The 10,742-nt window shown below is 32.8% G+C and overlaps 1 protein-coding gene across 2 annotated transcripts; it reads right to left on the reverse strand.

Annotated features, from left to right (window-relative positions):
- Positions 1-319: 319 nt before the first annotated feature.
- LOC133701775 (potassium channel AKT2/3) lies at positions 320-6,506 on the reverse strand. 2 transcript variants are annotated; one of them, XM_062125858.1, is made up of 12 exons: positions 6,458-6,473; positions 6,059-6,356; positions 5,245-5,463; positions 4,299-4,457; positions 4,150-4,207; positions 3,673-3,990; positions 3,166-3,405; positions 2,194-2,514; positions 1,830-2,018; positions 1,341-1,416; positions 665-1,246; positions 320-570 (listed from the first exon to the last, which is right to left on the reverse strand). In XM_062125858.1, exons 2-12 carry the CDS (start codon positions 6,301-6,303, stop codon positions 425-427), a joined length of 2,553 nt encoding a protein of 850 aa, XP_061981842.1. In that variant the 5' UTR covers positions 6,304-6,356; positions 6,458-6,473; the 3' UTR covers positions 320-424. The 2 variants fall into 2 exon arrangements, with proteins under 2 accessions (XP_061981842.1, XP_061981841.1); XM_062125857.1 differs by having other exon boundaries at positions 6,059-6,506.
- Positions 6,507-10,742: the final 4,236 nt, after the last annotated feature.

Here is a 10,742-nt window from a genome sequence, read left to right on the forward strand (position 1 = left end):
TTTTTACTTTAAATGTAATATAAATTTTATTAGTTAACAATATAACTTTTTTCATGGTAATTACTAATTAGATTATCAAAAACATAAAATATTAAAATATCTATGGTTTTGATTTATTTTTTTAATGAAAAACAGTTACATTATCTATTGTATATTTCTTATTTTTTATTTAGTTTGAAAAAAATCACTTGAGTTTTCAACAAATGATTAAGTTTTCTAGTTTTTGTTATCATTTTATTTCTTAAGAAGAAAAGAGGGCAAACTAACTCACAAAACGTGTTGGGCTGAATCTGATATAATATTAAACGAAGCATATATATAAACATTTGCATATATGCTAATTATTAAGTGAGATCGATCTAAGTACACTTGTCTATAAAATTATGTATGCCTGATGATCAGTATTGATTGCAACCTTAACTAGCTAGTTTCCCTCCAAATGGATTAAGCAAGTTGGATCTTCAACTATGAAAAGCTTGTCCTTGTCTCTAATCACTTCAATGGAGTCAATCTCTGAACCTTCTTCATCTGTCACCATAGCATTTCTTGCATCGAATCCAAACTTTTCACCTATTGTAGGAAGAACACGATTTTAAATACTCTAAAGGGGAAGAGGTTAGCAAAAGCGACTTGATCTGGGGGTGTGTAGAGTAGATCAATATACCTGCAATGCTCTTTAGCTCCTCTAGGGAATTTGGCAACTTGATCAATCTCCCGGCTTCCACACAGCAAGTTTGTCTCCTAACCATGGGATGTCCTCTGTATATGCTCACCCTAATACAATCTGATGACGATCCTTTGGATTTACCAGTACATGAGGTGCATTCTTGTTCCCCTTCACACCTCTTTAAAAGCAATTCATTAGCTGTCAAGACATCAGGCACCGTAATTCGGTGTCCGATCTCTCTCTTTTGAAGCATTTCATTGAGGCTCGTGGAAGAGAAGTCATGAGTGTTTGCTTCAGCAACTTCCGCGCCGTTCATTACTAGCAAGTTTACCATGTCCCCATGATTCTCTGCCATGGCTACTTGGAGTGCTGTTTTTCCATGGCGATCCTTTGAATCGACATTTAATCCTTGTTTCAGTAGTTCCTTCATCACCATCAGATCGTTTTGTTTTGCAGCGGTGCATAAGAGATCACCCGCGGCGTGAGGGTCAGAAACGGAAGCATAGTGAAAGAGAATCCTAAATATGGAATGATGCTTCGATGATATGGCTTCCCACAAAGCAGTATTACCATTAATATCTGTCAGTGATCACGGTGTTATGTTATCTACGTTAAACCTAGGAAGATCAAGCGATGTCTAGGACCACAAGAAGCTATGAAATTGTGCACTTACCTCTCAGGTGTATATCGCATCCATGCCTAAGGAGCACCACCACACACTCTTCATGTCCTTTTGATGCTGCTATGTGCTGTTGCACCACAAAACATTGAACAGAGAAATTAGCAAAAACCATGCATCTGTTGCATCTTCTACCCTTCTTTTCTAAATTAGATTATCATTCAGTACTATCTTTGGAGAGTCGACGACGAATCAGTAGGTGGGAATCAGTAGGCCATCATCTATTTCCTTTGACAGTGCAATGTTGAAGAATGAAATGGAGATGATACTCAGATAATGATAATAAACAAGATCCATCAGGCCAATGGACAGGCCCAGGAATGTCATTTCTTCTTGAAGAAAGATCCAGTTAATGCTTAAGAAAACGTTTGGAAATTCCCATACATGTTCTGATTATATAATGACATTTGAGTTCAACAAGCACGTAGATTCTGATAAAACCAATGAAGACATGGGAATTTTCTAGGCTAAGTAGGAGCATACCAATGGGGTTCTTCCTTTGGAGTCTCCAATATCAGGATCCAATTTTGCCTTGAGAAGTTCTTCAAGAAAAGCAGCATTGCCTGTGCTTGCTGTAGCTAGCAAGTTGGAAGCCATGTTTGGATCATCCTCTTCTTCTCCATTCTCAACAGTTAAATCTCCAATCTTCAAATCCTTAAGCCCTTTGTGATGCTGCGGTGTAACATATTATTTAAGTATCAAGTCCCGAGCCCATCGTGTGATATCATAAGCAGAGATATAAATATGGTATAAAAGGTCTGGCAAAAGATAGAAGAAGCATCAAGCCTTTCAAAGAATCAACATCAGAGTAGAGGATCGATTAAATCCGAACCCATGACAAACAAACCTGAAGAAAGTTCTTTATAATAGCTATGTAATCGTCTTGATTGGTATGCATTGCTTCTATAAGAGCTGTGGTTTTGATCCTCAGGAGCTGTGAGAGTGTTCTCGTTCGACATATATGGCTCTGAGGTCTGCAACAAAGCGCACCCACTTCTCCAAACATGTCCCCTGCAGAGCGCAAAGTCCCAACAACTCGTTCTTTCTCTAGATAGGATTCGATGATCTCAACCTCTCCTGATACAATTATGTAAACATCATCTGGAGCCTCATTTTGCATGACAACATCTTCTCTTGGTGGGATGTACTCAGCTTTGATCTTCGCAACCTAGTTATTTTAGTTACATTGTTTGGAATTTTAGATCTCTAATCCTGTCCTGATCTCAAAAAACCCACCAATCTAAATATTTATATGACGAAATTACTACAATCTCGTTAGGCACATAAGATCACATGCAGCTCTGATTAGGAAAACAAGAAATGCCATCAAGGGGTCACAGAATTAAAGATCTAGAAGCTATTGTCAAACAAGAAATGCACAGTTATAAACCTGTGACCCGTCGGGTAACCTGGCCAAGCTGAGTTTGACTCACCCGTTTAGAAAGTTGATTCCATCAAATTCAAGTGACATAAATAAATCAACTCGTGATGTGACACGATTGACTCGGATAAATCCAAGCGAAACTTGATAAAGTCAACTCCAAGAGTTTTTGAATTTTTGACCAAAACAACATCATTTTATTTTTTTTACTTATCTTTTTTAAACGACGTTCGCTTCTATTTGTTTTGTAAATAAAAATTATGTTGTTTTTGGATAGATTTGAGTTGACTCATTGATCCATGGACTGACATAGCTGACCTGCAATCCAGCCCTATTCAGACCCCGGACAAGATCTGATAACTATGAAGTAATGCAGGCATGGCACTAAATCATCCAGTGCTACATATTACATTGGAAAAAAAGATTACAGTTCCTTACCAGGTGCAAGAGTGTTTCCCTTGAGATACCCTTGAAAAGATAGACCTTCTTCACTGTAGGCAGAAACAAATGCTGGCAAATGCTTTTGCAGATGGATTTTGGTAGCTGTTCAATCAATTGATGCTGGTTCAAGTTCTCAGCCTTGAATCTCAAGCACATATATGCCAATATCTGATCCTTTAATCTTGGAGGCAAACGGTTTCTGCTCACAAAATTTGATGCTGCTTCAATGCTGTTCCTCTGCACCAATACGTAGCCACTAATTTCATTAAGCACATCACAACAACAACAAAATCTGCATGTATTGATATTTTTCTTGAAATCTTTTTTTAGAGGTGGTGAAAAATCGAATTTTTGAGTCGAGGGACTAACTTGGTTTTGAGAATTGTAGTTGAAGGATGGGTCATCATGGATTTTAGCAGCAAAATTTACTAGTAAAATGACAATTCTAGAGAACAAATTGAAGAGTAGAAAAACTAAGAATAAGTTGTGAACATGAACACTTACAAATTCCATGGTACGTCGAGTTCCTTCAACGACTAGATTTGTCATGTTACCGATCAAATAAGCAGTTAGACCAAGGTTGAAGAGCATGTAGAAGATGATGAAAATCATTTCCATGGAGTTTTGAGCATGGAGATCACCATAACCAACTGTAGTCATGGTGGTGACTGACCAATACATAGCTGAAATATATCTGATCCAAAGGCTTGTCTCTCTGAAATTTGGTATCACAGCACCTATCCATGTCTTCCCTTTGTGCGGGTATCTGTCAGCTAGCAAATAGTAGAGGCAACCAGCACAGTGCACAAGAAATAGTGTCACCTAAACCAAAAAAAAAAAAACATAAATAAAACAACACTTTATTACATTTAATTTTTTCCCATTATAGATTTTATATCATTTCATACATGAAACATTATGATAATATAGTTATTAAATTTGGTTCCACCCGATTCAAGATCCGGAATACATAACACTTACACATAGTAACCTAGCACACCGGACCCAAAAATAGCTAAATCTGATATCCTTCTCAAGTCTGCAAAATCCCCCAATTCAAAAGGTTAGATGCAAAGATAATTTACATGAGTTTTCTTCAATAGTTAAAAAGGAAGAGTCCTCTACTATACCTAGTGAAGAGCTGCTTAACTCTTCGAAGTCTCCAAAATCTGAGCAGGCCCAAGAGGGAATAAGAGAGCCCTACTTTTTCATTGCCTGTGAACAAGTAGGCCAGTAGTTCAAATGGGACAGTGGATGCCACATCCATCAAAAACCATGTTGAAAGGTACCTGTCACACACGCAATAGCACCACCACCACCACCACTGGCTTTAGCATCACATCTATTCCAGAATTCAACCACTTTTTTTAAAAATTAAATTCAGAAAAAGAAAGGGTGGAAAATTCTAGCCAGCATTCTTTGTGTGTAAAAGTTTTTAAGCCAGACATATATTAAAAAATTAAGAAAAAGAAGAAAGAAAAAACAAAAAAAGTTGGGACGCTTTCACGAGTCATTCCAGGGGTCTACTAAAAAAGCTAAAGAGGTGTTGGTGATGGTGAAAAAGCATGGAAGAGGCTGCCATGCCTAAAGAAAGGGACTAGCAGCACCTTATGGGCTATGGTGATGTTGCAAAAGCATGGAAGAGTCTGCCATTATTGACTCATCTCCATTTGATTCGCATTTGATTCATTTCCCATATACCAAAACAGAGACAGTACCAAGACATCAGTATCTCACTCGGCTTGATTCGATGGATTAATTCGATGATTTACTGAGTTAAATCAGATTTTAAATTAAATTAGATGGATTGATTTGATAACTCGACTTGACTCTTTTTTTTAAATAATAATAATGTTTAATTATTATTTTTTTTATTGACTTGAGTAAACCTTATCAACTTTGGCTAATAACTTGGATCAGTCAAAGTGGTTTATGATTATAAAGGAAAAGAAAAGAGCCAAGTGTTAAACGCAACGTTTTTGTAGTTTTGCCTTTGATGCATGCAGTTTTCCTTCTTTAGGGTTCAAAATACGAAGATTAATCGGGCATGCAGCGGGGTAATTAAGGATTAATTACCTCCGAGCAATCTTTCTTCTGTCACGAACAAGTAGTTGTGTTCTTGAGTCGATGTAAGCAACGAAGAATGTTAGAACGATGTCCACAGCAAAAAAGAGGTCGACAACGTTGTCGGCGATGTATAGTGCTCTATACGGCGAGGACTTCAGAAATGCAACTTCAAAAGGGTATACCCACAGAGAATAAGCTACCAAAACCGCCATAATTGTCCCCCAGCACCTGCAAACACACGATTTCTTGAGATTAATCAAGATTTGCTGCATTTAGGCAGCCCTAACAAAGCTGGAGGAGTGATCAAGGGATCAAAATCTAGAAAAAAAAAAGATAAAAAAACATAAACCCAGATTGAATTAACAGAATTTCTCGAGAGAAGTTTCGACACCCTGTCAAAAATATAGTTAAATAATATTATAAAATATAATTTATATTATTCATTACCCACCACACCACGTAGTAATAAGTCTTTTATATCACAAGAAGCATATATTATAAAATAAAGCAAATGACATCATGATTCAATCCCAAACTAATTGGAGCTAGCCAAATGATTATTTTTTGTTTATATATGTTCATATCCTAAACCTATTTTTAATTAATATCGATCGAGAGATGTTTTTCTAGTCCTGTCACATTGGCTGAGGTCTCCATCTCCCCTGGTTTTTTTTTTTCTTTGACACCACCATACCTTATCATTTCATCTCTATATATAGTATGATCATCATGCAGGATTAAAATAAAAAAAACTACAACATCGATCATAGGAGATATATATATATATATATATATATATATATATAGTAATTTGTATAATTACCTGTATCTTGAGTCCACAGGAGAGATTATCCACCCCTTGGACTGTATAGGATTCTGGTTAAAGCTGGAAACACCCAGAGGAGGAAGAATAATCTTTGACAAGCTTGAGAGAGAAAGAGGAGAGTCATCTTCTTCTTCTTCTTGGCGTGGAGTTTCAGAATCATGTTCTTGGTAGTTCTTCGAACTCCTCCTCATGCTAGAGGTACTGAGGTGAAGATTGTATGGAGTGAACTTCGTTTCCGCCATTCTCTATCCACAAATGAAGCCCTCTCTAACTTATAAATGTAAAGAGATGGTGTCTAGGTAGAAGAGAATAAAGAGACTATTAATTAGAGAAGCATTGTTGGCTTGAAGCCAAGGGAGGGCAAAGGTAGGCCAAAAAGGAGATGAGAGTACTTGCCTCATTGTTAGTGTCCAATGGTAGGTAGTCATCATATGCATGGTATTGCCTCCGGAAATACATGGATATGTCTGGAAACACGGTTTAAATTTTATTCTTTTATATTTTCAGATTATTTTAAAATATTAAAATTATTATTTTAATATATTTTTAAAAAATTATTTATTTTAAATCATAATCACTACCACATACTCAATCAGCTCGAAAACGTGGGGGGGTGTGTAGGATGGCAATTAGGCCTAATGGAAACACATGCATCGATCGATTGATTGATTGCATTTTGAGATAAGAGCATGGGTAGAGATTGTGGGGTGTGCAAATACTTGGCCTCGTGTGTGGGCAAGGATGATTGTGGCCTTTCCCTGCAATTTAATTCCAATAATAATTAATAACTTGATCATGCACGCCACCCTCAATTTGTCTACTAATTTGCAAGTGACATGGAATGCAAATATGTGGATCCAAAAGGATATGGCCCATCTTCTGCTGCCCATCTATGGCCACAAAGACTTTCCATTGACGTCCGTCCAGCATTAATAATTATTTTAATTATTGGAATTGGAATTTCTTGTGGTTATTTATTAGTTTTAGCCTAGGTATAATATAATATACAGGAAAATTAAACCCTCTAAATTAATCTGAGTCACTATTTTGTGATCTAATCTTTTTGACATATATTTTGAGATTTAATCTTTTTATTTTATTAAGGAGACGAGATTAAAAACAAAACCAAACATAAAAAAACAATACTATTTAAATAAATATTATTTTGTTAGTACGATTGTAGTGATTTGTTGAAGGGATGAAATTAAAAATAAAAATAAATACAAAAAAACAACATTATTTAAATAAATATTATGTTGTTAGTATGATTGTAGTGATTTAGCAATACACGATTTAATATTTTGTTAATAAATTAAACCTTCTAAATTAATTTGAGTCACTATTTTGTGATCTAATATTTTTGTATTTATTTATATATATTTTGTGATTTAATCTTTTTATTTTACTATGGGAACGAAACTAAAAATAAAAACAAATACAAAAAAACAACATTATTTAAATAAATATTATGTTGTTAGTACGATTGTAGTGATTTAACGATACACGATTTAATGTTTTGTTAATAAATTAAACCCTCTAAATTAATTTGAGTCACTATTTTGTTATCTAATCTTTTTGCATTTATTTACATATATTTTATGATTTAATCTTTTTATTTTATTGAGGGGACGAAACTAAAAACAAAACAAACATTAAAAAACCAAAATTATTTAAATAAATATTATTTTGTTAACAAGATTATAGTGATTTAGCGATACACAAATTAATGTTTTGTTAATAAATTTATTTTTAATATGTTGTATTGATAAAAAGTGTATATCCCAATATGATGGTTTTTTTATAGTTTTGAATTTATATTAAATCTATTGATTCGGAACTATAAAAAAAACCAAAATAATTTATACATTTTTCATAACTAATAATTTTTATTACATGAAAATAACTTTTATGAGTTGAAGATGCAGTGGTTATCATCCATGCATGCATCCAAAATAAATTGCTCCGATGGCCCACAGGAATGGCCCACAGGAATGGCCCACCTCATCGTCCTCTTCATCTGGATTCTTCTTCTTCATCAATACAACTCCCGGATTCCATTCCCCAATTATTCTTGAGGTCATGATTTTGTTTTTTAAATAAATTATAAATTATATATTTTTATAAAAGAGTTTTTTTACAAGATTTATATAAAACTATAATTTACGTTGATTAATTGAATATTTTTAAAATTATAACTAGAATAAAATATAATTTTAACCACACTGCTTTAATAAATTGTTTTTGGAGGATTTGATTTGTGGGCCTCAGTTTTTCTTTTTTCTTTTTCCTTCTTTATATAAAATAGAAATTAAAAAGAAAAAGAAAAAGAAAAAGAAGAGAGAAACTCCCATTTCTTTAATTTCTGATCACCAATGTGGAGAAAATTATTATTAATTAGTATTAAATTTAGACCCAAACATGGATGGATTTTAGATGTTCGAAGGCTTGAATATATTCTAGAATTAAATACTAAAAATTTATGTTTGATTTGGATTTGAAAATCCTTTTTAATGTCTTCCTGTTGTTTGGGAGGTGAGAATAATTGTTTGATGATTTGCTAGCCATTGAGGGGAGCCAAAAGTTATGTTCCGGTCCTTATAGTTTCAATATAGCTTAACTTGGTAGTTTTAGTTTCACTAATTTCATTTCAGTCCCTTTCAAAAAATTTAAAAAACATTTCCCACGTCACATAATCAAAATAAAACCAAGAAAAATTGTAATTTGAAATATCGTGGAGTAAAAATAAGAACCTATCACTAAAATACCGTCGAGAAAGATAAGGCTAAGCGGAACGAAAAAAGTTTTTCATGAGATGAGAAATGAAAACTATTCGCTCCACACGAGATTTCTGAATAAATGATTGTCTGATAATGATAAAGAAATACTTATCTTTCTATTAAACAGGGTGTATTGAACTCATAATTCATTAGATACTTTTAACTTGTTTGTAATGGTAATAAATTCTTGTAAATATTATTGTTATATTCAGGTTAAACTTGCACTTGTCATTGAGTTTTGAGATATTACAATTTGCATCGAGATTGAAATCAACTACCTTATCAAAATGATAAAAAATTATTCTTGATATCTTCCCTAATATCATATAGTTTAGTTGATTTTACACCTGATTTTCTTGTTTTAGGAAATTAAGATACAAACAATAATATAATAGAAGTGAAATCCATGTTTTTTTTCATTAAAAAATGCACTATAATATAACGAGTACATGCACAATTAATTCAACAAGTGAAAAACAAGAATGTATGGGAACAACATGATATCCACGCCAACAAAAAGGCATTGATTTTTCTTTTGGTCAAATTATATGCACTTTCAAGCACATCTAGGGCAAACCAGCCAAGAACAAAAGGCAAAGAAGCTTGGCCCCATAGCTTTGACTGCGACAAGCAAGTTTGTGTTACATGATGGGTACAAAGCTTGGTTCCTAGAAATGAACACATAGAGAGCTATTTCAGAACGCGTTTGAAAGGATTGTTTTTAAAATTTTAATTTTTTTTATTTAATTTTTTTTATATTATTAGATCGTTTTGATTTATTAATATAACAAATAAAAAAAATATTATTTTAATATATTTTTAAATAAAAAATACTTTAAAAAACAACTCTGGCAACATTTCCCAACTCTCGTAATTTACACGACCAACTAGCAAAAGTTGATAATTTTTCTCCAAACGTTTTTTGCAAAAGAAACGAAGCTTAAATTTGAATTTAATATTCTAAATGGGAAATTGAGCACGAATTAAAAACCAGATGGGTAATTTCTACGAGGTTTTCATGATTATTCTTTGAAATTAATGCGGTTTTCCACTTTCCCCTGTTTTCTTCAATAAAAAGCACCCACCGACAATCTTTTTAGTCATGGATACTATACAATTTGCATTATTTAGAGGACAACTCTAATTATCATTGGCATGTCAGTTCTGAGTTTGATAAATCAAATTTTTTTTCCAGATTTTTTGGTGTTTTATTTATGTTAGAATATATTTTTTTGGGAGGTCATAACTATATTCCTAGCTCGCAATTAGAATTAGATTAGCTTATGTATTTCTTGATTAATTTTACGGGTCCAAAAATAAATTATTATATAAATTTTTAGTAATTATTATATTAACAACTATAAAGCTTGAATCTAAAATCATAAAAGAAATAAATTTTTTAATTTAATATATATATATTTTTTATTTTTTAAAATTTATTTTAAATATCAGCATGTTAAAATAATATAAAAACATACAAAAACAATTTTAAACAAAGAATAACTTAAAATAAAAAAATAATTTTTTTAAAACACCTAAAAAAACACACAAACAAATCACCTATATATTCTAAAATGCATGTATCATTGGTTGCTTTTTTCACTGAATCATCAGCCTGAGGCACATTTGTTTTTACTTTTTTCTTGCTTTTCTAGGTGGGACTATTTCCGTATGTTATTTAATGGAATTTCTCTGTCGGCCACCCAGAAATTTCTGTCCTGGGAACCATTGTTTTCTGTGTGCTTTAGCTTTATAATAGAATTTTAAATTAATTTTTAATATATAAAAAGATGTTGATATTATAGGTACATTTTTAGATACCATAATCCTTTTCAATTGAGAAACTGAAGGATATTGACATAATACAATAAATCAAAAAATATATAAACTAATTAATTAAAAAC

This window comes from Populus nigra, chromosome 8 (genome assembly GCF_951802175.1).
Source record: "Populus nigra chromosome 8, ddPopNigr1.1, whole genome shotgun sequence".
Lineage (NCBI taxonomy): Eukaryota > Viridiplantae > Streptophyta > Magnoliopsida > Malpighiales > Salicaceae > Populus > Populus nigra.